Source organism: Nycticebus coucang, chromosome 4 (genome assembly GCF_027406575.1).
Source record: "Nycticebus coucang isolate mNycCou1 chromosome 4, mNycCou1.pri, whole genome shotgun sequence".
NCBI lineage: Eukaryota > Metazoa > Chordata > Mammalia > Primates > Lorisidae > Nycticebus > Nycticebus coucang.
Window position 1 is genome coordinate 140,721,474 of NC_069783.1, and position 20,676 is coordinate 140,742,149.

General features: G+C 46.1%; 1 protein-coding gene across 4 annotated transcripts in view; it reads right to left on the reverse strand.

The window, feature by feature from the left end:
- The window catches only part of NF2 (NF2, moesin-ezrin-radixin like (MERLIN) tumor suppressor), a 142,856-nt gene extending 126,020 nt beyond the window's left edge, over positions 1–16,836 (reverse strand). For all 4 annotated transcript variants that reach the window (XM_053587470.1, XM_053587471.1, XM_053587472.1 and 1 more), the window contains exon 1: positions 16,704–16,836. In XM_053587470.1, the coding sequence (XP_053443445.1) occupies positions 16,704–16,817 (114 nt within the window). In that variant the 5' untranslated portion in view covers positions 16,818–16,836. The remainder of the gene's footprint in view (positions 1–16,703) is intronic.
- Positions 16,837–20,676: the final 3,840 nt, after the last annotated feature.

The following is a 20,676-nucleotide window of genomic DNA, read 5'->3' on the forward strand; positions in this document are numbered from 1 at the left end:
CAGCACTCTACTGAGGGCAATAAAGTAAAACTCTGTCTCTACAAGAAAAAAAAAAAAAAAGGATTTCACTCTTGCTCAGGCTAATCTTGAACTCCTGAGCTCAAGGGATCCTCCCAATTCAACTTCTCAGAGTGCTAGAATTACAAGCATGAGCCACTGTGTCCTGTTTTTGTGGGGTTTTTTTTGTTTTTTGGAGACAATGGCTCACTCTATTGGCCTGGCTTAAGTGCAGTGGCATCATCATAGCTCACAACAACTTCAGACTCTGGAGTTCAAGTGATCCTCCCACCTCAGCCTTCTGAGTAGCTAGGACTACAGGTGTGTAATACCACACAAGGTAATATATATATATATATTTTTTTTTTTTTGAGACAGACTCTCAAGCTGTCACCTGGGTAGAATGCCGTGGCATCACAGCTCACCGCAACCTCAAACTCTTGGGCTTAAGTGATTCTCTTGCCTCAGCCTCCCAAGTAGCTAGGACTTCAGGCGCCCACCACAATGCCCGGCTATTTTTTTTTGGTTGCAGTTGTCATTGTTGATTTTTAGCTGGCCTGGGTGGGGTTCGAACCCACTACCCTCAGTGTACGTGGCAGGTGCTCTGCCAACTGAGCTACAGGTACCTCCCTACAAGGTAGTATTTTTATTCTTTGTACAGAAAGGGTCCTGCTATGTTGCCCAGGCTGTTCTCAAACTCCTGGCCTCAAGCAATCCTCCTGCCTTGAGCTCCCAAAGTGCTAGAATTACAGGTATGAGCCATTGTACCCAGGCAGTTTTTAATTTTTATTAGGTCCAGTTTACCTATTTGTGCTTTTATTGCTCATGCTTTGGTGTTACATCTAAGAATCCTATGCCAAATCTAAGGGCATGAAGATTTATCCCTATTTTCTTCTAAGAGATTATTATAGTTTTAGTTTTTACATTTAGGTTTTTTATTCCTTTTGAGTTATTTTTTGTATTTGGTATAAGGTAAGTGTTTAATTTCAGATTTTCATTTTGGAAGATTGAGGCAGGAAGATAGCTTAAGGAGAGACCAGCCTGGGGAATAGCATGAACCCCATGCTACAAAAAACTCTTTTTTCTTTAAGACAAGAGTCTCATTTTGTCACCCTTGGTAGAGTGTGACATAGCTTGGTAGATTGGCATCATAGCTCACAGCAACCTCAAACTCTTGGGCTCAAGCGATCCTCTTCCTTCAGTTTTTCTTTTCTTTTCTTTTTTTTTTTTTTTGTAGAGACGGAGTCTCACTTTACTGCCTTCGGTAGAGTGCCATGATGTCACAGGACTCACAGCAACCTCTAGCTCTTGGGCTTCAGAGATTCTCCTGCCTCAGCCTCCCGAGCAGCTGGGACCACAGGCGCCCGCCACAACGCCCGGCTATTTTTTGGTTGCAGTTCAGCCGGGGCTGGGTTTGAACCCACCACCCTCGGTATATGGGGCCGGCGCCCTACTCACTGAGCCACAGGAGCCACAGGCGCCACCCTTGCTTCAGTTTTTCATCGTTAGTAGAGAAGGAGTCTCACTCTTGCTCAGGCTGGTCTAGAACTCCTGAGCTCAAGCAATCTACCCGCTTCGCCTCCCACAGTGCTACAATTACGTACCCAGTCGCTACAAAAAGTATTTTTTTTTTTTGGCCGGGGCTAGGTTTAAACCCTCCACCTCAGGTGGAGGGGCCAGCGCCCTACATGGGGCCAGCGCCCTACTCTTTTGAGCCACAGGTGCCGCCCGCCATGGTAAGAAAAACGATTTTTCCGATTATTGACATAGAGATATGCTTATATGATAATGAAAAGGACAGACTAAGTGCAGTGGCTCATGCCTGTCATCCTAGCACTCCGGAAGGCCCAGGCAGGTAGCTGGCCTGAGCTCACAGGTTTGAGACCAGCCTAAGCAAAGAGCTAGAACCCATCTCTAAAAATAGCTGGGCATTGTGGAGGGCCTGTAGCCTCAGCTACTCAGGAAGCTGAGGCAAGAGAATCACTTGAGCCCAAGAATCTGAGGTTGCTGTGAGCTATGATGCCATAGCACAAGGGCAACAAAGTGAGACTATCTCAAAAAAAAAAAAAAAAAATTGTTTACAAGGAGGATCATTACGATGTAAAGAAAAAATGCTCATAAAATGTCAAAGAGGCAACAGGACACACTCTTGGCAGAATGACCAGTGTCTAATAGGGTGTTTTGGGGGAATTAAATATATATATATATTTTTTTGTAGAGACAGAGTCTCACTGTACCGCCCTCGGGTAGAGTGCTGTGGCGTCTCATGGCTCACAGCAACCTCTAACTCTTGGGCTTACGCGATTCTCTTGCCTCAGCCTCCCGAGCAGCTGGGACTACAGGCACCCGCTATAACGCCCGGCTATTTTTCTGTTGCAGTTTGGCCGGGGCTGCGTCCGAACCTGCCACCCTCGGCATATGGGGCCGGCGCCCTACTCACTGAGCCACAGGCGCTGCCCAGGAATTAAATATTTATCTAAATTTGTAACCCCTTGCTGGCACCAAGGAAAACTTTCCAGTTAGGAAAACTGGACTGTGTCATATGCCAGCAAGGCCCTGGCCACAGAATGGATCTTCAAGGACACTCCCCACACCCTGCCAACATCTCATCCCTGAAGCTCACTACAAAAGTTTTTTAAAAGTTACCAGGCGGGCGGCGCCTGTGGCTCAGTCGGTAAGGCGCCGGCCCCATATACCGAGGGTGGCGGGTTCAAACCCGGCCCCGGCCAAACTGCAACCAAAAATAGCCGGGCGTTGTGGCGGGCGCCTGTAGTCCCAGCTACTCGGGAGGCTGAGGCAAGAGAATCGCTTAAGCCCAGGAGTTGGAGGTTGCTGTGAGCTGTGTGAGGCCACGGCACTCTACCGAGGGCCATAAAGTGGGACTCTGTCTCTACAAAAAAAAAAAAAAAAAAAATTAAAAGTTACCAGGCAAGGCTCAGTGCCTGTGGCTCAAGCGGCTAAGGCGCCAGCCACATACACCCGAACTGGTGGGTTCGAATCCAGCCAGGGCCCGCCAAACAACAATGATGGCTGCAACCAAAAAACAGCCAGGTGTTGTGGCAGGCACCTGTAGTCCCAGCTACTTGTGAGGCGGAGGCAGGAAAATAGCTTGAGCCTAGGAGTTGAAGGTTGCTGTGAGCTGTGATGTCACAGCACTCTACCCAGGGCAACAGCTTGAGGCTCTATCTCAAAAAAAAAAGTTACCAGGCATGGTGGCACATGCCTGCATTCCCAGCTACTTGAGAAGCTGGGACAGGAGGATCAGTGGAGCCTAAGAGTTGGAGGTTGCAGAGAGCCATTATGATGCCACTATGCAACAAAGCAAGACCTTGTCTCAAAAAAATAATAATAATCTCAGTTTTTCCCATGTGGCTATCTGGTTGTTTCAGAACCATTTATTTATTTATTTATTTTTTTTTTTTGTGGTTTTCGGCCAGGGCTGGGCTTGAACCTCCCACCTCCAGCATATGGGACTGGCGCCCTACCCCTTTGAGCCACAGGCGCCACCCCAGAACCATTTATTGAAAAGTTTATTCTCCCTGCTAGCCAGGCACAGTGGCTCACGCCTGTAGTCCTAGCACTCTGGGAGGCTGAGGTGAGTGGAGACCAATTCAAGACCAACCTGAGCTAGAGTGAGATCCCAACTCTAAAAATAGCCTGGCATTGTGGTGGGCGCTTGTAGTCCCAGCTACTCAAGAGGCTAAGACAGGAGGATTGAATAAACCCAAGACTTTGTCCCATACGGTCTAGGGACAAAAAAAAAAAAAACAACAGTTTGAGGTTACTGTGTGCTAGGTTAACACCATAGCCAATCCCTTTTTTTTTTTTTTTTTTAGACAGAGTTTCATTTTCCCCTTTGGTAGAGTGCTGTAGCATCATAGCTCATAGCAACCCCAAACTCTTGGGCTCCAGAGATTCTCTTGCCTCAGCCTCTCAAGTAGTGGGGACTATAGGCACCCACTACAATGCCCAGCTATTTTTTTAGAGATGGGGTCTCGCTCTTGCTCAGGCTGGTCTTGAACCTGTGACAATCCACCCACCTCAGCCTCCCAAAGTGCCAGTATTAAGGCATGAGGCACCCCGGCTTTTTTTTTTTTTTTTTTGAGACAGAGTCTCACTGTTTCCCAGAGTAAAGCGCCATGGCATCATAGCTCACAGCAACTTGAAACTCCTGGGCTCAAATGATCCTCTTGTCTCAGCCTCTCAAGTAACTGGGCCTACAAGGGCCCGCCATAACACCTGGCTAGTTTTTGTATCTTTAGTAGAGACAGAGTCACACTCTTGCTCAGGCTGGTCTCGAACTCCTGAGCTCAAGCAATCCACCTGCCTTAGCCTCCCAAAGTCCCAGGATCACAGGTGTGAGTCACCACGCCTGGCCCCCTTGTCTTAATCTTAGGAGCAAGCATACATTAAGATTGATATTAACTAGCCAGGCGTTGTGGCGGGCGTGTGTAGTCCCAGCTACTCGGGAGGCTGAGGCAAGAGAATCGCTTAAGCCCATGAGTTGGAGGTTGCTGTGAGCTGTGTGAGGCCACGGCACTCTACCAAGGGCCATAAAGTGAGACTCTGTCTCTACAAAAAAAAAAAAAAAGATTGATATTAACTATGGTTTATTTATTTCTAGAGACAAGGTTTCATTCTATCACCCAGGCTAGAATACAATAGCCTAATCATAGCACACTATAACCTTGAATTTTGGGGCTCAAGCAATTCTCCTGCCTCAGCTTCCCAAGTAGCTGGGACTATAGGTACATGCCACTTCACCCAGCTAATCTGTTTTTATTTGTGGAGAAGGGAGTCTTGCTATTTTCTTCAGGCTGGTCTCAAATTCCTGGCCTCAAACAATCCTCCCACCTTGGCCTCTCAAAGTGCTAAGATTATACATGTGAGCCACCACACCCGGCTAGCTATGAGTTTTTCACAGCTGCTGTTTACCAAATTAAGGAATTCTCCTATTTCTAGTTTGTTGAGTGTTTATCATGAAGAACATACTGGATTTTGTCAAATGCTTTTTCTGTGTCTACTCAGATAATCACGTGTTTTGTCTTTTATTCTATAGAAATGATATATTACATTGTTTTTTTTGTTCTTTGTAGAGACAGAGTCTCACTTTATGGCCCTCAGTAGAGTGCCGGGGCCTCACACAGGTCACAGCAACCTCCAACTCCTGGGCTTAAGCGATTCTCTTGCCTCAGCCTCCCTGTATTACATTGTTTACATTAATTGATTTTTGGATGTTGAGCCAACCTTGTAGTCACAGAATAAATCCCACTTGTTTATGATATATAATTCTTTTTATATATTGTTGGATTCAGTTTTTTAGCATTTTGTTGAGGATTTTTGCTTTCATAAGAGATACTGGCCTCGAATTTTCTTGTTGATGTCTTTGCCTGGTTTTCATATCAGGGTAATGCCCCAGTCTCATAAAATTACTTGGTAAGCATTCTCTTCTTTCTTTCTTCTTCTTTTTTTTTTTTTGGAGACAGTGTCTCAAGCTGTTGTCCTGGGTAGAGTGCCGGGGCACCATAGCTCACAACAACCTCCAACTCTTGGGCTCAAGTGATCCTCTTGCCACAATTTTTCTATTTTTAGCCTCTCGAATAGCTGGGCCTACAAGGGCCCGCCACAACACCTGGCTAGTTTTTGTATCTTTAGTAAAGATGGGGTCTTGCTCTTGCTCAGGCTAGTCTCGAATCTGTAAGCTCAAGCAATCCACTTGCCTCAGCCTCCCAGAGTGCTAGATTATAGGCATGAGCCACTGTGCCCGGCCCTTTTCTTGAAATCTTTATTTTATTTTATTGATTTATTTATTTGAGAAAGAGTCTCAAGCCCTGGGTAGAGTGCCATAGCGTCACAGCTCACAGCAACCTCAAAGTCTTGGGCTTAAGTGATTCTCTTGCTTCAGCCTGCGAAGTAGCTGGGACTACAGGCACCTACCACAATGCCCGGCTATTTTTTGTTTGTAGTTGTCATTGTTGTTTGGCAGGTCTGGGCTGGATTCGAACCCACCAGCTCCAGTGTATGTAACTGGCGCCTTCGCTGCTGGGCTACAGGTGCCAAGCCAGCACCCAGCATTGTCGCTGTTTAGCAGGCCCAGGGCAGGTTCAAACCCTCCTGCCTTGGTATATGTGGCCAGTGCCCTAACCACTGAGCTACGGGCACCAAGCCAACTTTGTCATTTTCTATATATACCGCCCTCCCTTCTGAAGGGAATCTTCAGAAAAAAAAAAGAATCTCTAGGACGGCGCCTGTGGCTCAGTCGGTAAGGCGCCGGCCCCATATACCGAGGGTGGCGGGTTCAAACCCGGCCCTGGCTGAACTGCAAACCAAAAAATAGCTGGGCGTTGTGGCGGGCGCCTGTAGTCCCAGCTACTTGGGAGGCTGAGGCAAGAGAATCGCTTAAGCCCAGGAGTTGGAGGTTGCTGTGAGCTGTGTGATGCCATGGCACTCTACCAAGGGCCATAAAGTGAGACTCTGTCTCTACAAAAAAAAAAAGAATCTCTAGACTAGCCAATCAGTTATACAAATTTGAGGCAATTAATTCATATTTGTTTTCAGTAAAGAAAACAAAGATGTATCTCTTCCCATCAACAAAACATAATACAGATTACACTATAAAATTTAAGAATGGGCATATGGGCTGGGCGCCCATTAGCACAGTAGTTACAGTGCCGGCCACAAAGATTGAGCTGGCAGGTTGGAACCCACTCGAGGCTAGCTGAGCAACAATGACAACTGCAACAAAAAAAATAGCCATGGGCAGCGCCTGTTGCTCAAAGGAGTAGGGCACCGGCTCCATATGCTAGAGGTGGTGGGTTCAAATCCAACCCCAGCCATAAACTGAAAAAAAAAAAAAAAATAGCCAGGCACTGTGGCAGGTGCCTGTAGTCCCAGCTAGTTGGGAGGCTGAGGCAAGAGAATCACTTAAGCCCAAGAGTTCGAGGTTGCTGTGAGCTGTGACATAACAGCACTCTATCCAGGGCAACAGAGTGAGACTCTATCTCAAAAAAAAAAAAAAAAAGAAAGAATGGGCAGATGCATTTCTAATTTGTAATCCTGACAAATCAGAATCAGCTTCAAATTTATACTAGCTTAATTCTGGCAATATACAGAAACATTACTTCTACATAGCTCCATTTCTTTTTCCTCTTTTTCATGGTATTATTGTTATACATATATCTATTAAATTAAGTATACATCTATTAAACTTATATTCTCAGTAATACATTGTTACATTATTATTTAAAAGTTATTATTACTATTTTTTTTTTTTTTGGACGCAGAGTCTCAAGCTGTCGCCCTGAGTAGAGTACCATGGCATCACAGTTCACAGCAACCTCAAACTCTTGGGCTAAAGCGACTCTCTTGCCCCAGCCTCCCAAGTAGCTGAGACGAATATATGCACTTATTCTAATTAGGACTACTCAATTACTTCCATCTTTTCATTGGTCCAGGGGTGTAGGTTCTTGGATACAAAAATTACCTAGAAGCCAGAGTATGCATTAACTCGTGTGGTTTACCTCCAATAAAGTAATTGATTCGCCACAATACCCGGCTATTTTTTTTGTCACAGTTGTCATCATTGTTTTAGCAGGCCCTGGCCAGGTTCAAACCCGCCAGCCTCAGCACATGTGGCCAGTGCCCTACCCACGAGCTATGGGCGGCACCCTCTAACAGTTATTATTTTACCACATGTAGTCATTTTCTTAGCCCATTACAGATTTGCTCCCACCACCTCCATTGTGTCATTATTGGCAAATGTATTACACATATATTACATTTCTCTATGTTATAAGCCAAATAGTACATTATATGAATATTATTTTACACAATTGTATGTAGCATCATGAGCCTGTAGTTCTAGCTAGTTGGGAGGCAGAAGTGGGAGGATTGTTAGAGCTATGATTATGCCAGTGCACTCCAGCCTGGGCAAAAGAGTGAAAACCCATCTCTAAAAATAAATGAATTACTGTCTGGGATCACTTGCTTTCAGCCCAAACAATTTCCTTTAGTACTTCTCGTAAGGCAGGTCTTTAAGCAATAAATTCTCTCAGTTTTTGTGTATCTGGGAACATCTTTATTTCACCTTAATTTTAAAGTACCCAGCTTTGGGCGGTGCCTGTGGCTCAAGGAGTAGGGCGCTGGTCCCATATGCCGGAGGTGGCGGGTTCAAACCCAGCCCCGGCCAAATAAATAAATAAATAAATAAAGTACCCAGCTTTGATAGTTGTGGATTTTTAGTTGACAGGATTTTTTCTTGAACATTCTGAATGTCATCCCACTGCCTCAGGCTTTCATAGTTTCTGCTTAAAAATCACTGTTTTTTGTTTTTGTTTTTTTTTTCATATTATAAGTTTATTAGCATTTGACTGTGGTACAGTATTCAAATGGGTAATCCCTAGAATCTTACATTTCTTTTGTGCCCATTTGTCCCACTTAATTTTGCTATTTTTTTTTTTTAATTGTTGGGGATTCATTGAGGGTACAATAAGCCAGGTTACACTGATTGCAATTGTTAGGTAAAGTCCCTCTTGCAATCATGTCTTGCCCCCATAAAGTGTGACACACACCAAGGCCCCACCCCCCTCCCTCGGTCCCTCTTTCTGTTTCCCCCCCATAACCATAATTGTCATTAATTGTCCTCATATCAAAATTGAGTACATAGGATTCATGCTTCTCCATTCTTGTGATGCTTTACTAAGAATAATGTCTTCCACTTCCATCCAGGTTAATACGAAGGATGTAAAGTCTCCATTTTTTTTAATGGCTGAATAGTATTCCATGGTATACATATACCACAGCTTCTGTTGTTTTTTTTTTTTTTGTAGAGACAGAGTCTCACTGTACCGCCCTTGGGTAGAGTGCCGTGGCATCACACGGCTCACAGCAACCTCTAACTCTTGGGCTTACGCGATTCTCTTGCCTCAGCCTCCCGAGCAGCTGGGACTACAGGCGCCGCCACAATGCCCGGCTATTTTTTTGTTGCAGTTTGGCGGGGGCTGGGTTTGAACCCACCACCCTCGGCATATGGGGCCGGCGCCCTACTCACTGAGCCACAGGCGCCGCCCACCACAGCTTCTGTTACATCTTACTGGGCTCCCTTGAAAGGGATGAGTCATTTTTCTCTTTACACTTTCAAGATGTTCTTCACCTTTGACCTTTACCATTTTTACTGTGTGTCTTTTTATGGAACTCTATTTATCCACTTGGAGTTCAATGAACTTACAACTTTCTGAATACATAATGTTTTTCAATAAATTTGGGAAGTTACAGCCATTATATTTTCTTTTTTTTTTTTTTTTTGTAGAGACAGAGTCTCACTTTATGGCCCTCGGTAGAGTGCTGTGGCGTTATAGCTCACAGCAACCTCCAACTCCTGGGCTTAGGCGATTCTCTTGCCTCAGCCTCCCGAGTAGCTGGGACTACAGGCGCCCGCCACAACGCCCAGCTATTTTTTTTTTTTTTTTTGGTTGCAGTTTAGCCGGGGCCGGGTTTGAACCTGCCACCTCGGTATATGGGGCCAGAGCCTTACCAACTGAGCCACAGGCGCCACCCTCAAATTTCTTCTTTTTATTGAGCCCCTCTAGTGAATTTTCATTTCAGCTATTATACTTTTTTTTTTTTTTTTTTGTAGAGACAGAGTCTCACTTTATGGCCCTCGGTAGAGTGCCGTGGCATCACACAGCTCACAGCAACCTCCAACTCCTGGGCTCAAGCGATTCTCCTGCCTCAGCCTCCCGAGTAGCTGGGACTACAGGCGCCCGCCACAACGCCCAGCTATTTTTTGGTTGCAATTCAGCCGGGGCTGGGCTTGAACCCACCACCCTCGGTATATGGGGCCGGTGCCTTACCGACTGAGCCACAGGCGCCGCCCTCAGCTATTATACTTTCAATTCCAGAAATTTTGATTCTTCTTTATAATTCCTATCTCCTTATTGATATTCTATTTTTTTTTTTTTTTGTAGAGACAGAGTCTCACTTTACTGCCTTCAGTAGAGTGCCATGATGTCACAGGACTCACAGCAACCTCTAGCTCTTGGGCTTCAGAGATTCTCCTGCCTCAGCCTCCTGAGCAGCTGGGACTACAGGCACCCACCACAACGCCCAGCTATTTTTTGGTTGCAGTTCAGCCGGGGCTGGGTTTGAACCCGCCACCCTCGGTATATGGGGACGGCACCCTACTCACTGAGCCACAGGTGCCACCCTTGATATTCTATTTAATGCAACAGCTCATCATACCTTCGTTTACTTCTCTGTCATCATGCTTTGCTTTAGTTCTGTGAACATATTTATAATGGCTACGTTGAAGCTTTTTTTATTTTTTTATTTATTTTTTTTTGTAGAGACAGTCTCATTGTACCACCCTCGGTAGGGTGCCGTGGCGTCACACGGCTCACAGCAACCTCCAGTTCTTGGGCTTACGTGATTCTCTTGCCTCAGCCTCCCGAGCAGCTGGGACTACAGGCGCCCGCCACAACGCCCGGCTATTTTTTTGTTGCAGTTTGGCCGGGGCTGGGTTATGAACCCACCACCCTCGGTATATGGGGCCGGCGCCCTACTCACTGAGCCACAGGCGCCGCCCTTGAAGCTTTTTTTAAAATTTTTTATTTTTTTAGAGACAGAGTCTTACTTTGTCACCCTTGGTAGAGTGCCATGGTATCACAGCTCACAGCAACCTCCAGCTCTTGGGCTTAGGCAATTCTCTTGCCTCAGCCTCCCAAGTAGCTGAGACTACAGGTGCCTGCCACAATGCCCAGCTATTTTTGTTGTTGTTGTTGCAGTTTGGCCGGGCTGGGTTTGAACCCTCAGTATATGGAGCTGGCGCCCTACTCACTGAGCCACAGGTGCCGCCCTACTTTGAAGCTTTTTTTTTTTGTTAAACCTGACCACTGGTCACTCTCACAGGCAATTTCTTTTTTTTTTTGTAGAGACAGAGTCTCACTGTACCGCCCTCGGGTAGAGTGCCTTGGCGTCACACGGCTCACAGCAACCTCTTAACTCTTGGGCTTACGCGATTCTCTTGCCTCAGCCTCCGAGCAGCTGGGACTACAGGCGCCCGCCACAACGCCCGGCTATTTTTTGGTTGCAGTTTGGCCGGGGCTGGGTTTGAACCCGCCACCCTCGGCATATGGGGCTGGCGCCCTACTCACTGAGCCACAGGCGCCACCCTCTCACAGGCAATTTCTTTTGCCAGTTTTTTCCCCCAGTGTTTGGAGTAATAGCTTACTGTTTCTTTGAATGTCTTTTAATTTTTTCTGGAAACTGAAGATTTTATTCTTTTTTTTTTTTTTTTGTAGAGACAGAGCCTCACTTTATGGCCCTCGGTAGAGTGCCGTGGCATCACACAGCTCACAGCAACCTCCAACTCCTGGGCTTAAGCGATTCTCTTGCCTCAGCCTCCCAAGTAGCTGGGACTACAGGCGCCCGCCACAACACCCAGCTATTTTTTGGTTGCAGTTCAGCTGGGGCCGGGTTTGAACCTGCCACCCTCAGTATATGGGGCCGGCGCCTTACCGACTGAGCCACAGGCGCCGCCCAAAACTGAAGATTTTAGATAATACATTTTAGCAACTCTGGGGACTGATATTATCCTCTCCAGGACTTATATATTTGTTTAGTGACTAACTGAATTATTTCAGTGAAAACTATTTCCCATACACAATGTTAAGAACTATGATGTTGGTCTTTAAGGAGGTGCAGCTTTAAGTATGCCCAGTCACCTTGGGATGACAGCGGTTTTGGTAAGGCTCTCTTCTTCTCTTTCCTTGATCATACCCAGTCGTTAAACTTCACTAATTGTGGCTTACTGTTCAATTATTTTCACTAATGCTCTGGGGCGTAACTTGCTCTTGCTCTACAAACTCATCTAATTAAACTGTGGCTATTTTAAAAATCTTTCTTTTTTTACCGGCTTTACCACATACTTTTCTAAACTTGTTTATTGATTCATAATAGTTGTACATATTTTGAGAGTACCTTGGCATTTTGACATGCATATAATATGTAAAGATCAAACCAGACCAGTGAGGACATCCATCACCCCAGAGGTCTGAGGTCAATGTTTGATATTTGTTCTGAGCCCAAGAGGCCTCCTCTCAACTGTCTTATTTACCTTTACCTCCAACAAACTAGGAAGTCTATAGTCTAGGTTACATCTTTATTAAATCAATAAATCTTTCACTGTCTCTCACCAAAACCTCCACTGTTCTCAAGGGTGTCCTTAGGCATGAACTCCTCCAACACTGTGTTGATGTATTACAAATAAAGTCACTTCCATTGGGAAGAAATTAGGAGGCTATCTGACTTAAGGCCTGTTTCTCTCCTTAGGCAAAAATCTGAGCCAGGGGTCTAGAGCTGTAGGAGGGAACCATGGCAAGCCTCTAAGTGATAACTCCACTGTGGGGACTGAACATTTGTTGGAGGGACTGAGAAACACAGTAACCTGAGGTCTCATCTTACCTCCTGCTATGGAACCATAGCCAGGGCTGGAGCAAGAACTGGGGCACTAGTAATCTCAGTGTGTCATGCCCAAGGTGCAGCCCTATTCCACAGTAGGGGTTAGACAGAAGAAGGGAAGCCCATCTTTCAAATATACTCACATGGGTCTTAGCCCCAGCAATAAGCAGCTCTGGGTAGGATGAGAAATGCTGAAGTTCTGCTCTTCCTAGAAAGAAAGCCCTCTGAGTGCAAGAATGGGAGAGAGGATACCTTGTGTTATGGACTGCAGCAGTCTGGAGTGGGATCTACACCTGACTAAGCTGGAAGTAAGGAGGGAGGAAATGGTCTTGCTTCAAATACCATAGTTTCTTACCGAATTTTCATAGATTTTCTTTCTTTCTTTTTTTCCTTCCTTCCTTCCTTCTCCCCTCCCCTCCCCTTTCTTTCCTTCTTTCCTTCCTTCCTTCCTTCCTTTCTCTCTCTCTCTCTCTTTCTCTCTTTCTTTCTTTCTTATTGTTGAGGGTTCATTGAGGGTACAAGAAACCAGGTTACACTGATTGCATATGTTAGGTAAAGTCCCTTTTACAATTGTGTCTTGACATAGATTTTCTTGAATAGATATTTCTTCATTTTCTGTTTGCCCTTAGGACCATTTCCAGAGAGTTCAAATAATTGCTTTTTGCTTTATGTTTTGTTTTTTGAGATGGGGTCTCACTGCTGCCCAGGCTGGAGTGCCGTGGCTATGCACAGGCACAATCACAGCTCACTATAGTCTTTAACTCCTGGGCTCAAACCTTCTGCTTTAGCCTCCCAAGTCGCTGGGACTATGGACATGTGCCACTCCACCTAGCCAATCTTTTTTTTCATTTCAGAATATTACAGGGGTACACATGTTTGGGTTACATAATTTGACACCTAGCTAATTTTTTAAGTTTTTTTTTTTTTTGTAGAGACAGAGTCTCACTGTACCACCCTCGGTAGAGTGCTGTGGCGTCACATGGCTCACAGCAACCTCTAATTCTTGGGCTTACGCGATTCTCTTGCCTCAGCCTCCCGAGCAGCTGGGACTACAGGCGCCCGCCACAACGCCCGGCTATTTTTTTGTTGCAGTTTGGCCGGGGCTGGGTTTGAACCCGCCACCCTCAGCATATGGGGCCGGCGCCCTACTCACTGAGCCACAGGCGCCGCCCATCTAGCTAATTTTTTAAATTTTTGTAGGGATGGAATCTCACTATATTGCCTCTGCTGATCTCAAACTCCTAGCCTCAAGTAATCTTCCTATCCCTGCCTCTCAAAGTGCTGGGTTACAGGTATGAGCCACTGTGCCTGGCCAACAGTTGCATTTTTAAAAATAATTTTCACCCCAGAAGGAAAAAAATCCTTTTATCATAAGGACACTTGTACTGGGCTGTTTATTGCAGCTCAATTTACAATCGCCAAAATGTGGAAACAGCCTAAATGCCCACCAACCCAGGAATGGATTAACAAGCTGTGGTATATGTATACCATGGAATACTATTCAGCTATTAAAAAAAATGGAGACTTTACATCCTTTGTATTAACCTGGATGGAAGTGGAAGACATTATTCTTAGTAAAGCATCACAAGAATGGAGAAGCATGAATCCTATGTGCTTAATTTTGATATGAGCACAATTAATGACAATTAAGGTTATGGGGGGGAGGAAAAGCAGAAAGAGGGACGGAGGGAGGGGGTGGGGCTTTGGTGTGTGTCACACTTTATGGGGGCAAGACATGATTGCAAGAGGGACTTTGCCTAACAATTGCAATCAGTATAACCTGGCTTATTGTACCCTCAATGAATCCCCAACAATAAAAAAAAAAAAAAAAGAAAGAAGCCAGGCACAGAAAAAAATGTACCATATGTTCTCATTTATACGTGGAATCTAAAACAATCAAACTTATAAAAGCAGGGAGCAGAATGTCGATTGCCAGAGGCTAGGGATCAGGGGCATGGGGGATGTTGGTCAAAGGATATACTGTTTTTGTTAAACAGGAGGAATAAATGATAAGTGTGAGGGGGTGAGGGATGTTAATTAGCTTGATTCAGTCATTATGTGTTATATACATATATTCTAACATCACTTTTTATTCCCCCCCAATATATGCAATTGCAATTGGTCAACATTCAATAAAGTGAAAAATAATTTAAAAATAATAATAATTTTCACTAATTTTACAGGGAAATAAATCAGTGGGGCTCCTCACACTGTAATGCTGGAAGCTGATGCCATCTAAGGCTGCTTTTGTGTCACAAATTTAAAGACTTAAATAGTTCCAACTCAGACATTCTAGCCTATAAAGCTAAAAACATTACTACATTGTTCTGCAGAGAAAAAGTATGCCAATCTATAACTTAGGTTACTGCTGCCAATAGTGCTGGTTCACAAACAATTTTTTTGTTTTGTTTTGTTTTGAGACAAAGCCTCAAGCTGTCACCCTGAGTAAAGTGCTGTGGCATCACAGCTCACAGCAACCTCCAACTCCTGGGTTCAAGCAATTCTCTCCTGCCTCTGCCTCCCAAGTAGCTGGGACTACAGACACCTGCCACAATGCCCAGCTATTGTTTTGGTTGCAGCTGTCATTGTTGTTTGGTGGGCCTGGGCTGGATTTGAACCCGCCAGCTCAGGTGTATGTGGCTGGTGCCTTAGCCGCTTGAGCCACAAGTGCTGAGCCTTTTTTTTTTTTTTTTTTTTTTTAAAGACAGAGTTTCCCTCAGTCGCTCTGGGTAGAGTGCCCTGGCATCATAACTCATAGCAACCTCAAACTCTTGGGCTTGTATAATCCTCTTGCCTCAGCCTCCCTAGTAGCTGGGACTACAAGCCCTGACACCATTTCTGTCTAGTTTTTCTATTTCTTTTTTTTTTTTAAGAGACAGAGTCTCACTTTGTTGCCCTTGGTAGAGTACCGTAGCATCACAGCTCACAGCAACCTCCAGCTCTTGGGCTTAGGCGATTGTTTTGCTCCAGCCTCCCGAATAGCTGGGACTACAGACGCCTGCCACAACACCCAGCTATTTTTTGTTACAGTTTGGCCGGGGCCAGATTCAAACCTGCCACCCTCAGTATATAGGGCCAACACACTACTCACTAAGCCACAGGCACCACCCTAGTTTTTCTATTTTTAGTAGAGACCAGTCTCCAATTCCCGAGCTTAAGCAATCCACCAGCCTCTCCCTCCCAGAGTGCTAGGATTACAGGTGTAAGCCACTGCACCCCGCCCTCAAACTATAATTTGAATAAATAGTAAGAAATTAAATTACTTGAGAAGCAGTACTGTATTGACTACAAGCCCGGTTCAAAACCCCATTTCGCCATTTACTAGATGTATGGTTTGGGATACCTGCTTCATTGAATTTCTGTAAGGATTAAATGTGCACATATCTGGCACTTAGAAAGTACTCAACAAATGATACCTGTTATCATGCTGGAAACCTCATGGAAAGTAACTTTAAGACATCACCACCTTTTTCTTCAGAGTCTTTTTTCAGAGTATGTAAGCTTTGGAAAAGGGAAATATAGGCTTTCCAACAGACAAGATGCAACTATTTTTTTTTTTTGAGACAGAGTCTCACTTGGTCACCCCCGGTAGAGCACTGTGGAGTCATAGCTCACAGCAACCTCAAACTCCTGGGCTTAAGTCATTCTCTTGCCTCAGCCTCCCAAGTAGCTGGGACTACTGGCGCCCACCACAATGCCCAGCTATTTTTAGAGATGAGGTCTCGCTCTGGCTCAGGCTGGTCTCGAACCTGTGAGCTCAGGCAATCCACCCACCTCGGCCTCCCAAGTGCTAGGATTATAGACGTGAGCCACCGCGCCCAGCCAAGATGCAACTTTTAATACCTGAGTACCTAACAATGTTATCTAATAAAGTAAAACAAATAAACCTCCCCTAAAGTTAAGCCACGCTTAATAAGACTACCTTAAGCTTGACACTGAAATCCAAAATTTGCCACTAGGGAAGCCTCCAGCCCTTTCCAATAACAATGAATGAAAACAGCCTTCAGGAAGTGCTAAACCCGAAAGCCCTAGGGAAAAAAGCAGTAATTTTTAACATAAGTATTTGGGCCTAAATGGCCCCTTCCAGTTCTGCCCGTCTCTAGATGAAATAAAGTGAATCCTTCCCGCTTCCATCTCGACCGTCACCGGGACGAAGACGCCCTGGTCCGTGTCAGTCGCGCGCCAGGACCCACAAGCGGGGATTCCGCTAGGCTCCTCGCCGTAGCCCGTCGGGGCTATTGACCGGTTACCTCGCAATTGAACTCCATCTCGGCGTCCATGGTAATGATCCGCACGGTGAACGTCTTGGGCTGCTTCCTTTTGAGAGAGCTGAAGCTCATGCGGGAAGCGATGGCCCCGGCCATGGCGTAGGGCTCAGGCCCGGGACCCTCGCGCCCCAAGCCTCCCCTCTGGGCTTGTTAGCCCCCCTGGAGGAGCCGCTCAGGCCTCAGGGCCACCATGGTGGCCGGCTGGCCGGCCTGGGAGCGGTCTGGGCTGCGCTGGTCTCCAGCAGCCAGCATGGGCCGCAAGGACCCTGCCCCGGACGGAAAGTGGAGTAGGGAGGCAGGCCCTGACGGTCACCGGGAGAGGACGCGAGCTGGGACTGACGGGGCGGACGTAACCTGGGGCTACGGGACTATGGCCGGGGACGCTGGGACACCCCGGGACGGGAATCCTAGACGGCAGTGGCCAGTCCCCGAGCGCCTCTCAGCGGCCGACAGCAGTCGCGGGGCCTCATTGCATCCGGGCGCGCACACGCGCGCGTGGCTGTCACAGTCCTCTCTCCCTACACCTAGCTCCCCCTACTCCGCCCTCAGGACTCCCTGACCCACTACTTGCAGTACAACCTAATAAGCGGCTGCCGTCCAAGCGCCGCGATTGGCTGAGAACATCAAGGGAGGCAGTACTTTCCCGCTCCGTCCCACCTCCTTTAGGTAGACTCCACCAATTGGAAGTTCTGTTCTAACTGAACAAGTCGGCCTGAGCTCGGTGTTGAGTGGCTATATCGGCAGTCACTCCGAACGCTTTTGTTCATAGGGCTACACCTACTCTAGCAAGACTGGTTGACGTGGCGGAGCTTGGTGCGCCTTAACGAGTCGCGTAGAGGCTGGACTCGGGACGCCGGAATTTGGTCCCTCTCTGGTCCAGTGAGGAACTGCCCTGCTGACATAGTACGCACCGAGTGTGGCGCCCGAGGGGATCGCGTTTCAGACACCAGCGGATATTCCAGTTTGGCACTGAAACAATTATATATACTGACCGCTTGTGTTTGCCAAACTTAAAACACTTTGGAGGCCTGTTTAAGTTAACGGCACGTCTCCTCCAGGTCGTTTTGCTATTGTTTATGAGAATTGCTAGTAGTGATTGCACCTACCTCCTGGGGTTGTTGAAAAATGTAGGCGCATTTAACACATAGAAGCCTTTAGAATGGTGGCTGACACTAAGTTGAATCCTGTGAAATTGCTGTTACTTGTAGATCAAAAAGGGTTAGACAATGAAAGCAGTTTTCATTTTGTATGTATGATCTGCATTTTTAAACCATATTACATGTAGTATTTATTTAACGTCATAAAGTTCTACAATGAAGGGGAATTATACCTTTCTGTGTGTAAAAAACCTAACAGATTCTTACTGTAAGTAGTTTATTTGTTTTGCAACATTCTCACTCTGTCAGCCTGGGTAGAGTGCAATGGCCTCATTACAGCTCACTGCAACCTCAAACTCCTAGGCTCAAGAGACACTCCTACCTACTCCTGAGACTATAGGCCCATGCCCCATGCCTGGCTAATTTTTCTGTTTATAGGAGAGTCAGGGTCTTGCTCCTGCTCAGGCTGGTCTTGAACTCCTGAGCTCAAGCAATCCTGCCTCAGCCTCCTAGAGTGCTAGGGTTGCTGGTGAGAGCTACTGCCCCTGACCTTAAGTAGCTCTTAGTGGTCAAATAGAGACAATTTCCTGTGTTAATGTTAACTATGGTTAGCATCACCCCCACTCCACAGAAAGGCAGCATGATAGAGCCACTTGCTGACTATAACCAAGACAATGAGAAGTGAAACTGTCACAGGTCAATCCTACTGAGACCTTACTGGTATTACCACTGTGCTGATCTCCTTCCCTGGTTGTGGCTTTCCAATTCTCCCTATTGCAGCCTCAAGAAATGTGAATTTGGCCAAGTGTGGTGGCTCACGCCTATAATCCTAGCACTCTGGGAGGCCGAGGTGGATGGACTGCCTCAGCTCACAGGTTTGAAACCAGCCTGAGCCAAAGTGAGACCCTGTGTCTAAAAATAGCCACTCTCTTGGGCTGTGCCTATGGCTCAGTGAGTAGGGCGCCAGCCCCATATACCAAGGGTAGCGGGTTTGAACCGGGTTCCGGCAAAACTGCAACAAAAAAAATAACCAGGGCTTAGCGCCTATGGCTCAAGCAGCTGAGGTGCCAGCCACATACACCTGAGCTGGCGGGTTCGAATCCAGCCCTGGCCCGCCAAACAACAATGACAGCTGCAGCCAAAAAATAGTCAGGCGTTGTGGCGGGCGCCTGTAGTCCCAGCTAGTTGGGAGGCTGAGGCAGGAGAATCGCTTGAGCCCAGGAGTTGGAGGTTGCTGTGAGCTGTGATGCTATAGTACTCGACCCAGGGCGATAGCTTGAGGCTCTGTCTCAAAAAAAAAAGAAGAAGAAGAAAAGAAATTAACATTGCTATGCTACTGTTAGCTAAAGCTAAACTTAATTCAAATTTCACCATTTTTTCCCACTACTGTCCGTTATCTGTTCTAGGACCTTATCCAGATTCCACATAGCATCTGGTTATTTCTCCTTAGTCTTTTTTTTTTTTTTTTTTGCAGTTTTTGGCCAGGGCTGGGTTTGAATCTCCCACCTCGGCATATGGGGCCGTTGCCCTACCCCTTTGAGCCACAGGTGCTGCCCTCTCCTTAGTCTTCTGTAGTCACAATAGTTCCTCAGTCCTTCCTTGTTTTTTATGACCTTGGCACTCTTAAAACAGTATCAATAAAGTGTTTGTGGAATGTGGGGTTTGTCTTAGGTTTTCTTAGGAGGACCTATGATCTAGATGCACTTTTGTAAGCTGTATCTACATTGTTGTTGGAATGGGGTGAAGAGAGAAACTAAGCAAACTAAGAAGTTCTTGACTATCTGTAGCCAGAGGCTCAGGGAGCACCTGGGACCTTTGCATGATCAGGAGGCTTTACCAAGACACTAACTGAGGCACAGCCTGAATAAAATCATGCTGCATGCAAGTAATAACTCTTTTCTGAACCTAGAGCATCTGAGGAAATAATGAGTATTCATCCTACTCCCTTTAAGCCAAAATTGCAGATCTTTGATTTTTGCCAGATTTATTTTATTTATTTATTTATTTATTTTTGAGATAGGGTCTCACTCTTGTCACCCAAGCTGGAATTCAGTGACATCATCATAGCTCACTGCAATCTCAAACCCTTGGTCTCAAACAATCCTCCTTCCTCAGCCTCCCAAGTAGCTGAGACTACAGGCACCTGCCACCAAACCCAGTTAATTTTTCCATTTTTAGTAGAGACAATGTCTCACTCTTGCTCAGACTGGTCTCAGACTCCTGGCTTCAAGCAATCTTTCTGCCTCAGCCTCCCAAAGGGCTAGGATTATAGGCATGAGCCACAGTACCCAGGCTGGAGGTTGAATTTCTATTTTTCTGTGACCATGGGCAATTTAGCTTCTCTAAGCCTCGGTTACCCCATTTGTAAAAATGAGGATACTGTAATAAGTGATACAACAAGTTTAAGAGCCCCTCATAAATAGTAATTATTTTATTTATTGAGCACTTTCTACATCTAAGATGCTGTGTTACCTCTAAACAGTTTTTACCATCTCTGGGCCTCCATTTCATTATTACTTAAAAGGGAAGAATAAGAAATGGGATTGCAAATAGCAATATAGTTCACAGGGTTGGGGGGGGTTGGGGGGAGGTGACAGAGTCTCACCTTATCACTCTTGACAGAGTGCTGTGGTGTCACAGCTCACAGCAACTTCCAACTCTTGGGCTCAAGTGATTCTCTTGCTTCAGCCTCCCGAGTAGCTGGGATTACAAGTGCCCACCACAAGGCCCAGCTATTTTTAGAGACGGGGGTCTTACTCTCTTTCAGGCTGGTCTGAAACCTGTGAGCTCGGGAAGTCCACCCTCCTCAGCCTCCCAGAGTGCTAAGATTATAGGCACGAGCTCAGCACCCCTCCAGT